This window comes from Ambystoma mexicanum, chromosome 6q, assembly GCF_040938575.1.
Source record: "Ambystoma mexicanum isolate Mex_15411 chromosome 6q, UKY_AmexF1_1, whole genome shotgun sequence".
In the NCBI taxonomy this organism is placed as follows: Eukaryota; Metazoa; Chordata; class Amphibia; order Caudata; family Ambystomatidae; genus Ambystoma; species Ambystoma mexicanum.
Genome location: NC_090937.1, coordinates 41,608,672 through 41,629,869, shown reverse-complemented (window position 1 = coordinate 41,629,869; position 21,198 = coordinate 41,608,672). Strand labels below are relative to the sequence as shown.

At 45.7% G+C, this 21,198-nt stretch overlaps 1 protein-coding gene across 2 annotated transcripts in view; it reads right to left on the bottom strand.

Annotated features, from left to right (window-relative positions):
- The window catches only part of AFF1 (ALF transcription elongation factor 1), an 811,017-nt gene that overhangs the window by 57,684 nt on the left and 732,135 nt on the right, over positions 1 to 21,198 (bottom strand). For both annotated transcript variants that reach the window (XM_069630442.1, XM_069630443.1), the window contains one exon: positions 10,845 to 10,888. In XM_069630442.1, coding sequence (XP_069486543.1) covers positions 10,845 to 10,888 — 44 coding nt within the window. The remainder of the gene's footprint in view (positions 1 to 10,844; positions 10,889 to 21,198) is intronic.

Here is a 21,198-nt window from a genome sequence, read left to right as displayed (position 1 = left end):
ACAGTGCTAGTGCAAATTCACCAGTTAAATCTATCAACCATATGTTTTAAATTATTCATTTTAAGGGTAGTGGCAGCTAGAACGGGTGCTGGAATAACTCATCCAGGCATTTTCTTATGCAGGATATATTACTGATCACAGTTGACAGAAAAACTCATTTTCAAATCCAGCTTTTTAAAACAACCCTTTAATAAAGAACATTTTAATAAAGAGAATATCACCCTAACCTCATCTCTGTAGTGTAACAGCTTAAAGAAAAACTGATAAAGAGCAATAAATGTGGTCTGTCTGATCATCCATCCGGCATAGCCTATTTAAGGGATTAATGTGTGAACAGCAACACCAATTACAGCAGATCTATAACATTATATTGTGGAGTGTGTTCTGGCTGTTTGACAGGCCAATTTATCAGAAGTAAGACTGAGGTTGCACGACAAGTCTTCAGTCACAAAATAACCTTAAATTTGCCACGAGAAGAGGTCTTGTTTGTTCAGCATCTTCCAGTGTGAAGCCTGTGAAATACAGAGCAGATTAGCGAAACTACAGTACGAACAGGATTATTGTGGGTCCTTTCAACAGTCACCCAATTCCACGAGAGGGAGAATAGGAATCATTGAGATCAGCTCAATTATTCCGTAATGAGAAATCTGGATATATTATTTGGTTGTATTGTGCTTTATACTGTGTTCTGTCCCAGAGAGAAAGCCTGCCACAGACTACCTATTGATCAAGCATACATTATTAGTTTTTCAATGATCAATCAGTGCTGGCCTTTTTTTTGGTAGGCCAAGGAGGTTTGGCAATCAAATCTTCTGTTTAAGTGCCCATTTCTATAAGAGCTGCGACTATAGGAAGAGAGGCCTGGCATCATATACTTCATTGCCTGACTTCATAGGTTGTAAGTTACTCACCGTAGTGACTAACGTACTCCTAGTCCACAGTCCCCTTTGCTCCATACACTACTGGCGCCCCTCGCTAGGGAAAGGAGACGGAACCTTTTTCACCAGAAAAATCATCTTCCCCATTAAATGTATATATGCGCACGAGTGCGCAACCCTGGGAGCATGTGCTCCCCTGACTCTGCCCACCGGCGCCACTCCTCAGTCCCCTTTGACGCATCGACAATATTACCATTGTCCAATGATACCATTTTTACTAGGGGGGTGTGGTGGGCTGTATGGAGGTAAGGGAACTAGGAGTACGTTAGTCACTATTGTGAGAAACCTATAATTACTCCTACGTCCCGTCCCCTTTCCTCCATACTTTATGGGCGAGTACAACTGAATGTAGCCTGAGGGTGGAGAGGTGCTCTCTTAAGAAAACAAGTTCCTTAACACTGCCTGACCAAATGCTGTCTCTGACCTGGAGCCGGCATCCAAGCAGTAGTGCTTGCAGAAGGCCGAGGGCGTAGCCCATGTAGCTGCTTTGCTGATAACCTGCCACAGGACGTGCCTCTGGAAAGCAACATCTGGCTTTAGCTCTGATTGCATGGGCATGCATATTTGCTGGAAGAGGTTTGTGCCACCCCTCATAGGCCTCCTTGATGGCCGTAACCATCCACCTTGCTATGGAGGCTTGACAGCCAGGCTTTAACCCACCGAAGGTGACAAAAAGGGAGTCTGATTCTAGGAAAATCCTGGTCCTGTCCAGGTATTATCTCAGTGCACGCCCCACATCCAGACAGTGCAACACCCTCTGAGCGTCATCCTTGTGGTCCGTGAAGAACGCTGGCAGCACTATCTCCTCATTCAGGTGAGCAGAGGAGACAACCTTTGGTAAGAATGTGAGGTGAGTTCCAAGCACCACCTTGTCTTTATGAAATGTAGTATAAGGTTCTGAGGCCACCAGCACCTAGATTTCACTGACCCGGCGTGCCAAGGTGAGGCCCACCAGGAGGGCCGTCTTAACGCAGACTAGCCTGATGTCCGTGAATGCCATAGGTTCTAAGTGTTTATGTGGCAGGGCGCCCAAGACCACATTGGAGGTCCCACACCGGGTGTGGTTTCTTGATAGGCAGATGACGTCTGGCCAGGCCCGCCAAGTGTCTTAACCACCGGATTAGAGGAGAAAATACCTCCTTCCACAGAGTTCTTGTAGGCTCCAATGCCACCAGATAGGTGCAGCGTGTGTCTACCTGCACCCAGAGTGTGCGAGATGCGCAGAGAAAGGTAGCATGTCGTCCAACATGCAGGTCAACGGATCAACCTCCTTTGATTCAGCCCAGTGACATAACCTGGTTCACTTGCTTTTGTACTGGCCCCTGGTAGCATCCCTCCTAACCCCCTGTATAATGTCAAGGTTAGCCTGTGACAGATGCAGATGCCTCAGTGTGACCTGTTCAGGAACCACGCTGCAAGGGCTAATTTCTGGGAGGCGAGGTGGATGTCCGCGGCTCCCTGCTGAGAGAGTAGGTGTGCTGGGCCCAGAGGAAGGTGCACTTGGGCCCGATCCGACAGGCTGAGTAGTTCTGAGAACCATGGCCTTGCTGGCCTCCACGGAGTTATCGGAATGATAGAGGTGCCGGGATGCCCTGATCTTGCAGATTACCCTGTGGACCAGGGGAGTGGAAGGGAAGGCATACACGTTCATGTTGTTCCACTGGATCTGCGTCGCCCAGAAAGTCCCTGTCCCTGCCAGGACACAAACTGGGGGCACCTCCTGTTGGACCAGGTGGCAAAGAGATTCCCCCGGAGGATGACCCCACTTGTTGAAGATCTTGTGAAGGACATGTTCGTCCAACTGCCATTCGTAGTTGTCCACACAAAGCCTGCTGAGCCTATAGGTTGGACTCCCCCGGGAGGTGGATTGCTGCCAGGTGCATGTTGTCTATCAGAGTCCAGTCCCAAATGTTGACTGCTACAGTGCAGAGGGGAGGAGACCTGATGCCACCCTGCTTGTTGATGTAATAAATGCTGGTAGAGCAGTCAGTTTGAATGAGGATCGCCTTGCCACTGATCGGGTAGAAGGCTTTGAGAGCAAGCCAGATGGCCATCAACTCGAGCCAGTTGATGGTTGCCGCCTGCTCCAGACGGGACCATAACCAATGGATACTGTGGCTGCCCAAGGTAGCTCCCCAGCCCTCCAAGGATGAGTCCGTGGTGATGGTGACCTGAGGCTTTGGTTGACAGAAGGGCCTGCCTATCCGCAGATTGTTGTCCATGCTCCACTTGACTAGGTCCTGGTGGAGATGATGGATGCTGACCTGCTCCGATTGGGAACCCTTCTCCTGGCTCCAGGAGGCTGCGAAGTGCAACTGCAGTCACCTAATTTTGACCCTCGGATGCAGCACTGCCAGGAGACATGCTGCCATGATGCCCAAGAGGTGTTGGTACCACCATACCAAGGTCACTGTTCTGCTGAGAAAATGCCCCATGGCCCTCCTGATGGCTGCGATCTTGTCCGAGGGGAAAATCCTCTCGGAGCTCGTATTGCAGATAAGGTCCAGGAAGGTTAGACTTGGCGTGGGCGCCAACTGTGATTTCGAGAGATTGATGGAAAATCCCAGCTGGTGTAGTGTATCCATGAGGGCCGAGGCAGTGTGCTAGACTGCCTCCGGAGACCTTGCCTTGACTAGCCAGTCATCTAGATATGGGCAGATGTGATGCTCCTGCGCCCTGAGTAGGGCTGCAACAGCTTTCATCAGTCTTGTAAAGACCCTTGGGCCGAATTGAGGCCAAAGGGTAGAACCTTGAATTGGAAGTGAAAACCCATGATCCTGAACCTCAGAAAGGACTGATGGGGTTGCCAGATCGGGACATGTAGGTAGGCATCCTTGAGATCCAGGCAGCACATCCAGTCTCCCGCACACAATGGCCCCGCTAATAGCGCTGGGGTAACCATCTTGAACTTTTGTTGAGGAAGGGAAAGATTCAAAGTGAAAATGTCCAACAACTCAAGCCAGCCTGGTGATTTTTGTGTATGGCGAAAATTTGTGAATAGAAGCCCAGAGCCTGCTGAGAGTCTAGGTCTCCCCCCTCCCCCCGACTGCCTGACTCTCTACGAGCGAGCGTTTATCCGCCAATAGAGTTGCTGTACCAATCTGTGGGAGCGCAGGGGAGGAGAGAGAAGGAGGGATAGGGAGCCGGAAGCCTGTGGATACTACGGAGAGGATCCATGGGTCCATGAACCTTGTCTGCCAGTGGTGAGTGTGAAAGGCATGCCTGCCCCTCACCAGAGACTTGTGGATCTGGATGGGTGCGTCACGTTTTCTTGCCCTCTGAGGCGGGGGACTGGAAAAAGCACTTGTGAGCCGCCTTGTGCTGCTTGCGCCTGTGCTGGCTTGGGGATCTGTCCGGTTTTCTGGACCGTCTCTCTTGGAAGCCCCTGAAACCTCAGAAGGAATGGCCCTTGTCCGAGCACTGGTGCGCATGGCTATATGTCTTAGGGGTGAACTTAGTGAGAATCGATAAAGACTTAGAAGACTACGAGCTATTCTTTCTCTTATCGAGTTCCTCATCCATTGTTGAATAGAACGGATCGCCCCCCCTTGAAAGGCAAGTCCAGTATACGTTCCTGGACATCAGGGCCAAGCCGTCCTTCTCATGTCGGTAGCAATAGAGATGGCACGACCGGAGGTATCAATGTGTGCCAAGGTGGACTCCATTATGTCCTGTGTCACTATTTTGGCTTCAGCCAGCCCAGCAAGAGTTCAGGTAGGAAGTCAGATCTCCCACCAGAGCCTCTAATTGACCACCGCCAGCATGACGTCCGCATTGGACTGGCGCAGATGGAGAGTGGCACTGGACTAGATTCTCTTTCCAAATGCTTCTAGGATCGTCTCCTTTTACCCAGGAGTGCTGAGGCTGATGTAGGCGAGGACGATTGAGGCTTGGAGTACAGTGATGCTGCCGCTATCACTGAGAAGTGTGGCTGGGGGTGCGCCAACAGTGAGAGGGGGTCCACTTAGCGTTGAGATGCCGGTAGGTAGGCTGGGTAGAATGTGGCTTGAGCCATCCTTTTTTGGCAAGCACCACCACATTCCTCTGCAGTGGGATTCCCGTTCCAGCCGTGGGGCGTAGAGTGAGAACTTCTGCCAATACGCCCACCTCCGGTTGTTCAACCTGTGGCTGTTCGATTCCCCCAAATACTCAGCCAGGCCCGCCAGACGTTTGTGAAAGGCTTTGGCTGATGAAGGTGTGTCAGAGTCCTCCACATCTGTGTCCACCAGTGAGTCTTCAAAGGCTGTGGCATACTGATTAGCAGCGCCGGAGGCTGCTGCACTGGTGTAGACTGGGCTGCCGTGACTGGTACAGGCATGGGAGCCAGTGCTGTAGGGGATGTCGCAGGTGCCTTTGGCTACGCTGGAGCCAGAGAAGCTGGACCCAAAGGCGTTGTCACATCCCTAAAGATGCTACCCATCATGAGAGTAAGGAACTTCTCAAAGAACCTGTCTTCCGGGGGAGCCCTGTCTTCCGGGAGAACAGGCCGGGGGAGTGCTTGATGGAATAGGCATAGGTGCGGGCCCTGAGGTAGCTGAGACCTAGGTGTGCCGTGTCTTACTGTATGGGGTGAGATTTATCTGCCCTGTTGTTAGGAAGAATTCTCATAAATGTGCTAATTCCTCTCTACCTTAGAGACCCCCAGGTCTTTTGCAGACCTTTGGGGCTTTAAACGTTTTATTTCTATTTGTTTTCTGTGTTTGTTTCTTTAATTATGGAGTTTTAGATAACTCCATAGGCATCTTTTCATGTGTGTCACCGCACCTTCAGTGCAGTGACACAGGGATGTCTTTTAGACTTCCCAAAGTCTAAAATACCTTCTCTGGGATAAACTAATGTTTCCCAGAGAATGGAAAGTGAAATTGACTTTACTAGTCCTTCCAAATTCCTAGACCCAGCACACACCATCTTACAATAGAGTGCTGGAGGGGTTACATAGTATCCCCTGGGTCTAAAAACTCATGTAGCAGTCAAATGCTACCCGTTCCTATCGAAATGGCTGGTGGCAGTGGTTTTACAACGAAATACCAAGATTGCAACGAAATACCAAGATTTATCCCGACCGCGAACACTGGTAGCTAAAAATCGCGGGAGCCATGTTTTTCAAGATGGCACCTTAAACCCCTTTGTTTAAACAGGTTGCGGTCTTCATTTTTCACCATTTCTTTTTGGAAAGGTCCTTCTAGTGTTTATCTCTGTGTGCCAAACTTGGTTTGGTCCCTTTGTTTCGATGCCTTTTGCAGGTTTCAGGACTGAAGACCGCCTCTGGCGTCTGAGTGTCTGGGGTGGGCAGGAGGTGCCCGGAACTCCCTGTGCTTAGTCTCCTAGGAGACCCAAACGCACTCTGGCGTGATTGGCTGGCTGACTCTCCGGCTAGGACAGCCACCCTGCTTGGTGAGTGACAGCTAGGCTGGAATGAAAGGGAGAAAACTTTAAAAGGCGAGTCTCTTGGCTTGGAAGGCAGAGTCGACCACTGGGTCGAAAGAACCAAAGACTAGCTGGAAGAGGACGGCTGCTGCAACTCCTGGACCGTTGGTTTGCCCGGTGAAGCCCTGCTGCAGGTCCGAATTGCCACATTCACCTCGACAGAGAAGCCCAATCAACTCGTAAGTCACCTGGATACCATTCTCAGAGCTGGTTAGGTTTAACCAGGGAAAGGGACACCAGCTTGTGTGCTTGATGACAGCTACTCAAACCGAAGATCTTCCATTTGCCAGCTTTTTGACCAGTCCCTGTGCAGTGCAGGAGTCCCCAGACGTCCTCCCTCTTATCCCCACGACTGAGGCTCAGGACCAGTGAGATCTGTAGGAACTGCCAGGAACCAACATCTTCAGCAGCATCTTTATCTTCATATTAAGGTACTGTGCCAACCAGATTGAGAGAACTTACCTCTCGCAGTGAAACTGTGAAACTTTCACCACTTGCAGGCCTCATCAGCTTGTGACCCAACATATAATTTTTTTTCGTACAAACTACTTCTGAGAACTTTGGCAAAGACTACCGTTTACTACCAGAACAGCTCTTTCCTATCCAAGACACTAGTCCATTGACTTTGGCCTAGGCCTATTGAATCGAATTGAGTCTTCTAGTGAACTGAAACTATTTGCACTGCCTAAAAAAGTATTTGTTACCCATTGTATTAACTTGTGCCGTTTTACTTCTGTTTAATGTGACTGAAATGCCATTTTGCTCCCACTTCAGGGGAGCCTAATTTACTCAAACTTATTGGTTTGGTACTGAAGTTTGTGTATAATATTAACTTGCCTCCTTCTAGTGAATGTTTTCTAAATGACTAATAAATGTATAAGTGTTTTACCAAGAAACCTTGAGTGTAAGTGTCTACTTGAACCACTGTGACTGTAAGACCTCTGTGTAACATCATTCACTTCTCACATTCCCTCTTGAGATAATCCTGGCTGCTCAGCTCGCTACCAAAAACTGTGTAGTACAGACTTATACCAAAAGGTCGGTTTTGCTTACACCTGTAGTCCTAATTGTGTGTCGTGGTCACAGAGGGTACTGAATGCAATTCTGCCCAACACATGCAGAGTCGATGGGTATGCTGTGGGCCAAGTGGCAGGTGTTGACCAGTCCCCACCTGGAAAAATCGCTCCCTTACCTGGTCACCCAAAGGGAGATGGTGTCGGGTGGGGCACCATTTTGTCTGGCTCGGCGGCCATTTTGATTTGCTGCATGCCACCAGCTTGCATTGTGGTACTTGCTGCGCTGGGCCCTGCTTCCTCCAGTATGCAGAGCGGTGGAGGTTGAGGCCTACCCTGCAACTGAGGTCAGGGCCTTGTAGGCGGAGTGCCCTCAGCTGTTGAGCCGGTAGTGCTGCGTACAGGTGCCCCCACAGACATCAATCCGGGACCCGGTAATAGAACCTTGCGGTCCCTCAGCTGAATCACTGGTAGGATCTTGCGACCCCTCGGCCTGGTGGCCAGTAGCTGAAGCAGCCTCAGTGCTTGTGCTGGTCGTAGGACCTGTTAAGCCCCTCCCGCTAGTGCACTTCCTAGCAAAGGAGTTGCCTTTGCGAGGTGCAGAGGAGAACAGTGCACCTACCTTGGGCCTGGTCTTCTGCTTCTCAAACGCTTTTAGGTCCTCTGGAGGTGACCTTCCGAAGAGCTCCCTGCACCTGACTAGTCTGTTCTTAAGGACAAGCGGTGTCAGAGTGTTGCACGTGGTACAGCTGTCCCAGTCGTGGTCCGGGCCAAGGCAGCGGAGACAGAGGGCATGGGGGTCAGACGTTGGAAAGGGACCCTGGCAGGCTGGACACCTGCTGAAGCCCACTGCGACATGTGCCAGGAAGGAGCGTGGTGCCAGAGGACAGAGCGGTACCTGACAATTGAAAGAAAAATAATACAAAAGTACCATTCTCAGAGCTCGTTAGGTTTAACCAGGGAGAGGGACACCAGCTTGTGTGCTTGATGACAGCTACTCAAACCGAAGATCTTCCATTTGCCAGCTTTTTGACCAGTCCCTGTGCAGTGCAGGAGTCCCCCGACGTCCTCCCTCTTGTCCCCACGGGTGGAATTACTAGGACAGAGGCCTAACCCAGGAGCGCTGGTGAAAGCAGTCTGTTCCAGTCGATGCGGAAAAGAGGATTGGGGAATGGCGCCAGTGGGCAGAGTCAGGGGAGGGAATGCTCCAAGGGCCGCGCCCCGCGCGCCTCTGAATTTAAAAGGGAAGATGATTTTTCTGGTGAAAAAAGTTCTGTCTCCCGTCCCTAGCGAGGGACGGCCATACATTATGGAGGAAAGGGGACGGGACGTACAAGTACATTTTGGATGGTCTGACAGGATGTGTGCCGCCTTGTTTGGAATTACCAGGAGAAAGATCTTGCCAGATATCTTATTTGCTCCAGGTTTTACAGTACGGATGTGACATCTTTGGTCTTGCCTGGACCATGGGCCATGAGTGGACAAACCTAGAGCGCATGCTCTCTAGTGGAACATATTAGGATTGCGGGTATTACCAAATAATGGAATCAACTGCTTAGACATGTTCCTGCCAAGTCTTATTTTATTTTTTGGTTCGGACAACTTAACATGGACATATTCTTTGAAAGGCCTTGCTAGTAACTGTTGTTCCAAGAGATCACCAGAGCATCTCCCAATGATTTGACCTAGGCCCTCTTCAGAGAGAGTTGTGAGAAGTACAACCTTGGATGGATAAGACTGAAAATAAGATACCATTTTCTTTAATGTCGGCGGCTAAAGCTGAGACCAGAGCAGGACTAAGTGCAGAAGAGTGCTCCTAGAAACTAACAGATAATGTTGGAGAAGATTGGACATGTTTTCTCTCCTGCTTGAGAAAGCTGGGGAGTTTGGGAACATATGAAGAATATAGAAGGCTATCTGGCGGGCGCTCCAAAGACGGTTGTCAAGATGTGTGCCCAATCACCCCAGAGAACCTGTAAGCAGTGCTAGATATTTGGTGAAGCAGATTCGGCCTCTGCAGGTTATGCATATTTATTAACATTACCAAGGGTCATTTTTTCACCTCTTTGCAAGGAGATGCCCAGAGCACTAGGGTAAAAAGGAGGTCCCTCTCAGTGACAAATGTGTACATGAGCCACACAATGACCATTGTGGTCATTTCTCTTTATTTGCACACAATGCAGATGTCCAATGCTGTTCTAAGGTCTTTGGCAGCCTTTGCACCAGACAGGAAAATCCTTGCCTGCTCTCCTAAGAAGGTATTCTTTCCACACTGCAGCAGAGAAGTGGCATCCAGTCGTCTCAGTGTAGCAAGAAAATACAACCGTGTGACACTGAAAAGATAGTTATAATGGTGAATTTTTTCCATTAAACTGTATATTGTTTCCTAATTCTGTCGAGTTCTCACTTTGACCGCTCTGACAACTCTTGTTTTGTGGATTTTTGAAAAAAAAAAAGCTAGTAGTTTTATGGACTGTTTGACACAGAACTTGAAATGTATTTTGGTGAAAATCTAGGGTGTGTCTTTAAAATCATTTTGTTCTTGTGTATGGTCACAAATATTAAAAGTGGCACCCTAGCAACACTGCACAGAGTGCTGCAAAAGGAAAATGCAGATGCCCAAAAAGTTATAGCAAAGCATAATTCCAAAGATAAAGTATGGAGAGTCATAAAAAGGACACCCCAAAAATAAAAAATAAAAAAAAATAAAAGGGTAAAAGAAAAGGCGAGTAGGAAAAAGATTCCTACTCCATCAGGAACACAGAAACATTATCCAAAAGTCCAGCAAAAATCACTGGGGGTCTCACAGTTGAGGGAGATTTAGCTTGCAACGGACAATCTAACCTAACACTTATCAGACAGCAATTATGAACTCAAGATCAGGACATGCTAAAACATTAGCCGAGTAATTGCACTTGAATGCATTAATCTGCCAGTCTTCAGAAGTGCATCATCTTTTCTATCTTCATTACTAGTCCAGTGATTTTAGCTAACACAATTAGAGGGATTTTTCCACAAAACGAAAACTGCAAATATTTCAAAAAATATACATGGGGTAAGAGAATTGGGATAGGCTTAAAAACATAGGGAAACGGGGGGCCTGTGAGCCCTCTCCCCATGCATCCCCAATAGACATGTTTTTCTGCTTTTTTTGTTTTAGGTGCAATATCCCTCTAATGTTTGATAAAATCACATAGAACCAAGCGTACTCCATCATGAAAAACACTGCAGAAATTTAATTTTAAGATATAGTTCTCTACTTTCCTTGGTATTTACCAAATCCTCGCCAATGAAGGAAAGTCTAGGTTTAATAATGCAGTAGTATAGCATACTCTGCTTAGTTTACACAAAAAACATTCACACCATGCAACTCTGCCCCTTAAACAGTCCACAACTATTACTACCTTTAGGATGGTTGTTGGGAAATGCTATTTTTTTAATCATGATACCCAAAATGTTATTTTACCTTGCAACGCATGGAGAAGGTGCTTGTGCAGCTCTGGAAGAACTCTGTAACAAATGGGGACATCATTATATAGAGCCATGTTTGCAAAATGTCTTACATATTTAAACATGTGCGCTGTATACCATTCTTGGGTCGTGCTTATAGCAGCTATTTAAAGGCGGATAAGATTGTAGGATTTGAATTTACTGGTTAGCTCCCAATATGCCTCAGCAATGCCATGTTTTGCAGATGTCAATCAACTTAAATCAGACCTCTGTTGACGCTCTAAATTCCAATAAGTCAGCCAACATAAAAGAACCACCTATAGGGCAAGGTATAGCTAAAGATTTTAACATAAATGACAGCAGGCATAGCATACTAGTAAGATTTGTGAGCAATAAGTATACCTATACCCTGATCTGGTACTACCTGGAGAACATTTACTTTGGAAGCAAATGGAGCATTGTAATTTCCTGTAAAACCCCATGGCACCATATTGAAAATGGTGGTGTTTGGACTTCAGTCATAATAAAATCATTGTGTAGCACTTAAAAATAAAAATCCTATTCTCGACCTGTAAATCTATTTGGCATAACAAACTCAATCTCACCCATAGTTGTCAAGTTCTCATTCAGTAAGCATGTCAAATGATTTACAGAGTTAAAATACATGCTTAGCCTACTGAAATCAGCAGTGCTCCTGCAATTGGACACCCTCCTATTGCATAACTGAATGAAATGAAATAGTAAATAAGACAATTAGCGACAGAAAAATTCCTGTGCTTTGGTCAGTCATGTGGCAAAGTCTGTTTATACTGACATGCACCATGCCAGTAATTCTATTTAAAGGAAGCCCACGGGGATAATAGCGTAAAGCTCGAGGGACAGGATTCAAAAGTAAGTTTCTTATTTAAAAAAAGTAGAATGTGGATCTAGTCTCATACTTTGGTCTCTTGATGTACGATTAATTGATTTGGTGAGTGATTGGGAAGTGCTAAACACCAATCCTAATAACAGTAAAACTAGGAGATCCATAACTGTACCATTGCCAGAGAAATTGAATAGGTGTGCTTCAAAATAAGCAAATATTGTACTGGAACTGGTGTATTATAATTTCAAATGCAAAATATCAATTAGTCTCACTGCTGGTATTCAATGCATCTAAACAGGAACCTAGAATTGACACTATAGAGAACGCCTCCCAAATGTAATAAAACAGTGATAAATAATTGAATGAATAAACGTATAGAAGGCTCTGAAATAAATACGCAACAGTTACTTCAGTTACTTCCTGAATGCAGCAATGGGAAATACAGAAGCAATCGGTTTTGAGTTTTAATGTCAGGGTTGTAGGTCTCCATCTTGGGTCTATTCACTTACACATGAAGACCAAAGATATATTGATGGTGTTTATTCAACTAGGGGTTACGAAGCAGTGTGTCTATGCCACACACAAAAACATGCAAGATTTTAACGCAGGAGAATTAGAACTAGAATCCAAAAGGTAACTAATTGAGAAGTAGCTAACTGATTCACATACGCTACCCTAATAAAAAGGGAAGGAAGCTTAGAGAGGTTATCTTGCATTGCTTCCCCAGACCTCACTTTGTGCATGACTGTCCAGCCAGAAAAGCTGGCGAAGGTATGTGGTACTGTCCATGTAGCCGCCTTGCTAATGTTTTGTAGTGGGATTTCCACAGTCATTGCAGTCGTAAAAGGTATTGCTCTTGTTGAATGGGCACAAATTGTCCATCCCAGGGCCGATGGCTCTTCCTGACATAAGGCAATAGTTGCTGTTATCTGCATTGCCAAACCTTGTTTGGAAAGGGCTATACCTAGGTTTGCTGCTCCAAAAGTCAGTTAGGTGGTTTTCCTAAAGTCTTCAGTTCGGTCCATATATTATTTGTGCTCCTCGATGTCAAGTGTATGAAGCGCTCTGCCAGCAGACAAGGTTTCATTGTAAAAGGGAGGCAGAATCGCTACTTCATTCAGATAAAATCAGAGTTACTCACCGTAGTGACAAACATACTCCTAGTCCAGAGTCCCCTTTCCTCCATACCTTCGGCCTTCAGGACCGGAAAACATTTTTGTAGCACTAAAAAAAGGTCTTTTTTATTTTTACGTGAGGTCAGGCGCTCATAGCCCTGCATTCCTAAGCCTCACCCTTCGGTCCTTACCCGATCGCCAAGGTTGGTGATCTATTAGTAACCAAGGACACTTTAGAGGGTAAGGTGGGCAGGCGTATGGCAGAATGGGGATTCTGAGCTAGAAGTACACTAGTCACTACAGTAATATTTTCTTACCCTTACATCCAGTCTGCTTACCTCCATACTTCTGGGAGATTTTGAATAATTGGAACAGGTTTAACAGGTGGATGGTCCCAAATTCATATCAAAACTTATGGAGGTTTATGACAAATGCTTGCCCAAACACAGCGTCAGCTCTGGAACTCAAGTCAAGGCATTCTGTTTACAGAAAGCTGGCAGGGTAGCCTAATTGGTTGCCTTTGAGAGCTACTTCCAGGGGACATATTTGTGAAAGGCTACCGACCCTGATCGAGATGCAGGAGACTATCCACATGGAGTTGGTGGCCTAAGATGCCCGTGTATCTTTCTTAGAACTGCCAAACTTAACAAAAAGACAAGGACTTTCTGAAGTCCTGTGTTCTGTCGAAATGGAACTTGAGCGCGCTCCTAACGCCCAAGTTATGGATGACTCTCTCTGCATCAGAGGATGGTTCCAGAAAGAATACCAGTAAAGACATTTTGTGGTTTATATGAAATTCTGTTGCAACCATCTGTAAAAAGGCTGGATGAGCTCGAAGGACAACCTTGTCGCAATTAAATGTTGTGAAAGGTTCATCAGCGAAAAGAGCCTGTATATCACCAACACCTTTTGCAGAGGTTATAGCAACAAGGAGCAATTTAACACCGGTAGTAGCTAGGGGCTCAAAGGTTTGATTACATATTGCACGAAGCACCACTTTAAGATCTTACTTATTGTCAGGGGGTTTGACCAGAATGAAAAGCTGGCAAAGACCAATGAAATGGCACTTCACTACAAAACAAGGTAAAAGACAAGGATTTTGAACTTAGATAAGGCCTCTCCCCTCCTCCCCCCAAGGTCTAGAGAAAGATAGATCCTGCAGAAATCCAGAGGAAATGCCAACGCATACATGTTATTCCAAGAGATCACCAGAGCATCTCCCAAAGATTTGGGCCTAGGCCCTCTTCAGGCATACACTGGAAGAGTCTTTGTTCGTTGCAAATAGACCGATCATTGGTGTTCAATTCCCACTTGTTGTTTGCAATCACCTGGCCACTGAGTGAGTCTGCAGTCAAGTTTTCCAATCCCGGAATTATAATCGCCTGCAGCCATATTCCTCTTTATACTGCCCACTCCCAAATCTGTACCACCAGCAGTATTCGGGGTTAGACTTGGTTCATTCTTGTTTGTTCTCATTGAACATACACCATTGTTAGTTCAGATCTGAATGGTCTTGTTCGTGATGTTTGAATGGAAGGCTTTGAGAGGCCATCTTCAACTCCAGAAAATGGATATGTTCCCTCGTTTCTGAAGGACAAAAAAGTTCAAACTGATCCAGTGGGACTAGAGTGGCTTCCTATCCCAGAGAGGAGAAGTCTGTCCATAATGGAAAGCAGAGGGATGGTTTCCAAAAAGGAGGTACCCATTTCCTACCATTTTGTGTTTCTACCGCAGGCTGCAATTTCAGCTGCAGTAAAGCACCCATGGGTGCCCATTTTGTCAAGAAGGCCCGGCCTCCTTTTTCGCCATTTCAGTGTTGGAAAGGTCCTTCTTGAGATTCACTCTGCGTACCAAACCAGGTTTGGTCCCTTTGTTTGTTTTGTCTTTGGCGGGATTCACCAGTGAAGCCCACCTCTGGCTCCAGTGTGTCTGGCAGGGGCAGGAAGTGGGCGAGGTGCCCGAAACTCGCTGTGCTTAATCCCATTGGTTACAGGAATGCACCCAAAGGTGATTGGCTGGCTGGCTGTCCTTGGAGGACAGCCACCCTGCTTTGCGTGTTGGACAGCGAGGCTGCAAATGAATGTAAGACACCTGCATAAAAAAAGGACGCTTGTTGCTTGCAAGGCAGAATCTATCACGTGACGAAGGAATATGAAGAAGAACTTGGAAGAGTCGCTTGCTGCAACTCCTGGACAGTTCAGTTGCCTGATGAAACCCTGCGGCATTGCTGAAGCTTCGAATTCGCCTCTACTAGAGAAGCCATGCAACGGACGACTTCTCCCCTTGGGTTGGTCGTACCAATCAACCACAAAGCGAACTCGTCTGGACATACTCTCGGAGCTGGCTGTACTTCCATTGCTGCTGCAGGAACTGAATGCCAGGGAGAGGAACACCAGAATAGTGTGTCTCGTTTTTAAGTCGGACCCGAGTTACAGGAAGATCCGCCGGACTCCCACGAAGCAGGTCCGACCAAGCCTGAGCCACCTCAGAGTGCTAGACCGGAGATGTGAGGAAAGTCCATAACGGTATCCGAGAACCGCAATGGTGCTACTTGCGAGAGCCGCGAGGAGCGGAAACCGCAAAGTGCCACTGGTCTGAAGTTTGCCCATTGCTGCCGCCGACCTTCAATTTGTAGTGCAGTAGTCCCCAGACGTGCTCCCTCTTGTCCACACGACTGAGACCCAGGAACAACAGGATCTGCAGACCTACACTGGAACAGAAGCCAGCTGGAACCAATTTCTTCAAACCAAAGGTACTGTCAAACTAAGGGGTTGCTTAGCTCTTGTTGTGTAGCCTTGGTAGTTCTCAGTTGAGACTGGTCTTGGTTACTTTTGCAGAGTTGCTTGCAGCTCTGCCCCTCACAAGCCTCCCAGCTTGTGGCCCTACAGCGATTTCATTTTCTACAAAGATTTCTAAAACCTTGTGCAAGACTTTACTTATGTTTAAGAAGTGCTTCAGCTGACCTAGACGCTTGTTCAATTGACATTGGTTGTCCTGGCTCCCTAAAAGACTATTCGATCCTCTGACTCTGTGCTTTAACTATCCCTCAACAAAAGTCACACATTCCATAACGTGTGTAGCTGGGAAAGGGTTAATTTACTTTGCATTGGGGGGTTCAAAAAGTATTTATCCGCTTAAGAATATTTGTTAACCATTGTTTGATTCCCTCATCTTTTCCTTTTGACACTAACCTCAGTATTGCTCTAAATGTGCCATCGATTTGTCAATGTCCACAGTGTACTAGTTATCCAAGTCACCTCAGGGTGTTGGAAGTATCTGTGTGCCATCCCAAATGGGTATCTACTGATTTATTGAAAATGTGTATTTCTGAAGTATATTATTCTGTTACACATCTTGGTCCCTTCTAAAGAAGGCTTATTCAACTGACTGTTAAATAAATAAATACTTCTTTAATCAAAGAACCCTTGAGTGTGTTTATTTGGATACTTGTCACTGTGAATCTGTGAGATAACCCTACAACTCGATAAGCCTGGCTGCTCAGTCACTCTACCAACGTGTGTAGTACACACTTATAACAAAGGTTGGCGGTTAACTATTGCCAAGAGGACAAAGCTGGTGCAGTCTCCCACAGGGTACTGCATACAATCTTGCCTAACAGCTAGGTTGGAATTGACCAACAAAACTAGTTAGTCTCATCTCAGATGCAATTGGAACTTGATGATCTGATGCTTGAGACAATACCCATGTATTTGTTTTATTTATCCATTTATATAGCAGCAAAGCCGTAGGCATCAGGGCGCTCCATGAACAAAGACAGATCAGTTAAACGGGACACATTCAATTTTTAAAAAACTGACTTTAGACTACCTTTATTCAAACAGAAGAGTTTTTAAATGTCTCCTGAAATTCAGATGCGTTTCTTCTAGGCGCAAGTCCATGGGAAGGTAATTCCAGGCTTGGTCAGCCAGCACCGGGGACGATCTTCCATTCCCTCTCATTCTTTTAACCCAAGAGATTATAAGCCACTGGGCAGTACTGGATCACAAAGATCGTTGTGGATTGTACTTTGCCACATTTTCTTTTAGATAACTGGGAGCCTCCCCGAAAAAACATTTTTGGACCAAGGTAAGAACCTAAAGCAAATCATCAGAGCCACTGGTAACCAATGAAGGTCTCTTCGGGACATGGTTATGTGTTCCCTCATGAGTATATTGCACACACTCCTGGATCGCATAGTTTTAGATATTTAGCAATTTTTATTTTTTTAACACATTCCTTACTGGCACCATCAAGCAAGGAGATGCAATAGTCCAATCTTGCCATGATAATCGTGCAAACTAGCGTTTTGCAATTTTTCAGAGTAATCAGAGGACTAATCTGCTACAGTACTTTTAGACGATAGAGTTTTTCACCACAGCATTTACCTGGGCCACAGCACCTAGAGAGGCTTCCATGTAGATCCTAAGGTCTTGAGTTCAGCATATACCAAGATTCGACACCCTTCTACTTCAAACCCCTTATATACTTGACCTAGTTTGGCCCTTGCCTGTCTGGATCCATACACCATAAGCTCAGTTTTTCAGCTATTCAGGCATAACCAATTTTCAGTCATACCATTTTTGATACTGCTGTATACACAGTTTAGTTTTTCTAGGCCCGCAAGGTAGTTTCCACTAGGTTCCATTGTCAACTGGATAGCAGCCGCATAATGTGTGAACTACAGGCCCACCGGTTGCATTGTACGCATAGGGATTTTATTTACACATTGAATAGTGGCAGAGACAAGCAAGCACCTTGTGGTACACCATAGTATATCTCAGAAGATTCATAAGAGGCATCCCCTGAGCAAATACTGGATTTTCTGTTACTTAGAAATAATTCTATCCATCTGATAGCATTCATGGAACAGTTATCTGTGTCGGCCAAGGTGTGTAGCAATCGTTTGTGATCCAATAAATCAACGGCTGCCGATAAATTCAATAAAATCAGCAGCCCTGTCTTACTATTTTACAAGATGGCCAACATCTTGGTCTGTAAGTCCAGGAGGGCACGCTCGGTTCCATTATTGCAGCGAAAGCCTGATTGTTTCATGTGCAAAGATTGTGGTAGTTCCAAGATACTTTTGTAATTGAATGGCAGCTATTTTATTTGGATGCTTCTCTCGGATCAAGATCTGTTAAAAGATTTAAGATCTCCAAAATAATTTTGGATGGCATAATGTCACCTGGGCAGGATGTTGTGCGCATATTCTTGCCCATCTTCTCAGTTTATGTAATTAATATAGATTCAAATTCAAACAGCTCTCGATTGTTCCCATTGCCCTTTTTTGTCTTGTGTCCTTTTTTCCTTAAATTCGTCCGTAATAAGACCTTGTCTAATTCTATTACGTGCAGACATAATTTTGTCAATGAACGCCTGAACTCTTGTTCTAGGGCACTGGGTTTGTCCCATTTCTTAAAAATTTCAAAACGTGTTCATGTATCACTCTCTGCATTATTAATTTGCTCATTATAACAATAAAATGTCTCAAATGTTGTATTTGCATTCTTTGTCAATCAATTTCCAAGCCCTTTTATTTTCCTCAGTCTTATTTTTCTCCCAAGATCCATTGAGATCCATCTCAATGCTAACGGTGTCCTTCTCATTTTGAGCCTTGCTAAAGATACAGCAAGGAGGCAGAAAGCCATTAGCCCCAACAGTCTCTGAAACCACCAGGAGGTCATGTGAGTGGATTTCAGGAAAAGGGAGCAAGTCTGACGCAGATCTGATATTCCTTACGTCGATATGAACGCCATTGCTTTATTCCAGCAGAATCGTATAAAATTCAGGTCTTAGGAGACAGTCGTGGAGGACCTGACCAATTCACTGAGACCCCCTACGCGGTAAAGCAGGTGAAGCAAGATTTCTAGGTGGATAGCCATAATATGTAGGCCCTCGGAAGCCAATTGTCCAACTATAGATGCACACGGACTCCCTGTAGGCAGAGATTCACCCCCCAATGCCGTAGTCTGGGTAAAAACACATGAAGTTGAGCTCTCACAGGAGAACTCGATACTGAAAATGAGTTTCTGCGATACAAAAAAATAAATAACGCAGAATTCAGGGATTGGCTCTGTGCAGAGGATCTGAAAGATGTCCAACTTGTTGGAAAGTAGATTGGATCTGTGCAAGGGTGTGATCAACTTTAATTTCTCTTGGGGTTGATGTAGGTAGAAATCCAAAAAATCTAATAATGTGTGCAGCCCAGCCCGTCTGGGCACTGTTAATAGACCGGAATAGAATTCCTTGCCTTTCTCTGTTGGTGGGCCTTTCTCTATTGCTATCTCTATATCTATTCATAGAGAGAAATTTCTCTACTTCCTTCAGTAAAGCTGGGGACCCATTCTGGGCACTAGGTAGACGGAACGCAAAAACATGAGGAAAGTAAAACGATAGTCTCTGAAGATCACTGAAAGGAGCCATGCATCTGAGGGGATGGCCCTCCATGAGTTTAGGTGACTGGAAATGCATCCCCACACTTTTATTCCCATGTGAGCAGCCCTGCCCCCCACTTCATAGTTCTACCGGTGGAGGCAGAGGGTGATCCTACTGAGGGGGATGGGACAAAAACCCTCCAACAGAAGTTCTATGGTGTTTGCACTGCTGCATACTCTGGTTCGGGTCTGGTCACCTGGCTTTGGAAAGGCATAGGACCATAATTCTGATCAGGGAAATCAAAATGCTGGCTATAAGTCCCTGTTCTGCAATGCAAACCTGCTTGCTTAGGACCAGCTTTTAAAGGTTTGTGCAGTGACCAGGTTATGTGGGTGGTTTCCCAAACTCTGGAAGATGTGATCCAATCTAGTCTTCAACTCTTACTTGTGGCAGCTGGTGAAGATCCTACTCAAGGGTTCTCCATGAATGCTGTGAATGTCCAAGACCTACTAAAACTGCTACGAAAGAAGGAGTAAGTGGGGGTGTAGAGCCCCCTACAATAGGCATTTGACTTCCTTGTCAAAATGCTTATATTTAGGTTTCACCTTGCTCGCTGATGTGGAACAACGTAGTGGTATTGGGATTGAGAACCAAGCACAGCTTTGCCACTTTTCGATGGGAGCAATAAAGCACAATGCCCACCTCATTGCTCACAACTACGGAATGTTAAAGCTGAGCAGGGTCTTGGCTGCATCCCAATGACCTTCAGCTTTCTAGTTGTCAAGGTGTGCCCTTCCAACATCCATGTAAGGCACTGATATCACATCAAATTGAAGATCTTGAAATGGAACCTCTAAATTGAAGTTAGCTAGATGTTTCCACTAGAACAGAGACTTCCTAAAGGAGTCGACTAACTGGATTCTGGTCTTTACAATGCCACATTATTTGAATCCAGTGTGAAGTTACAAGCTCCGGGATGGGTTGCATTCTCAACCTGCAGCAGGAAATTTGTGGAAACCATAAAAACACAATTACACCACCACTACCCACTGGGGAGGAAGGATAGCTCACGGGCAATGGGTTGGTCTTGGAAGAAAGATAAGGCAGCGCAACACAGGTTTGAATCCCGATCCCCGCGCTTAGAAACCATTTTCTGATATTAAGCGTGTTATAAATGAACAATAAATAAATCACCATCTTTTTCATCCTTTTGTGCCTCAATGTATCGCATTCCCTCCATATTCCTGTCTGTTATGTGATTCTTTCTACGCTCCCTTATTTTAGACTGTGGTCTGGTTAGTTATCCATGGTGGGGTTACAATACCACTATTTTGCGTAAAAGTCATCATTGCCGTAAGACCACAACTGTGGTGATTGGCGTGGTATAAGTCTCTTAACATAACATTAGGAGTATCCCCAGAAATGTCACATCTCCTTGTCTGCCAATGTGTCGGGGAGCATTCCAGTGCAAAAGATGGAGTTTACCATCTCTCTCCAAAGGGCTGACCCAGAGCAGTCTTGGTACTTGTTAAGGTCTTTTTTGTACAACTGTGTGGTGAGGGGCCATACAACCACTAACCTTGGGTGGGGCAATGCCCCCAACACAAAAAGGGAGGCCAAACCCATGTACGGTTTGGTAGTATAGCAGAGCAGTCCAAATTAACTCCAGGAATGGTGAGTAGGTTAACACATCAGTAAGCTTAGTCCACAATGAACAAGAAAACACTACGCTGGTATACTGAAAAATATACCCCTCTATTAAGTTACGCATATATATGTTATTTCAATAAGTACTTTAAGTAGAAATAACACCGCAATAATGCCTAGTGTATGTATAAAAACTGCAAATGGCCATAAAAGACACAATCCACTCCTCTACTACAATATAGGTCCACTACCTATTGATAGGCACATAACCTACAGAGATACAGGGTTGGAGAAGGGGAAACCAGACAGAATATTATTAGTCATAGTACCCCTAGATGCCAAAACATAACTGACACTAAACCTCCAGG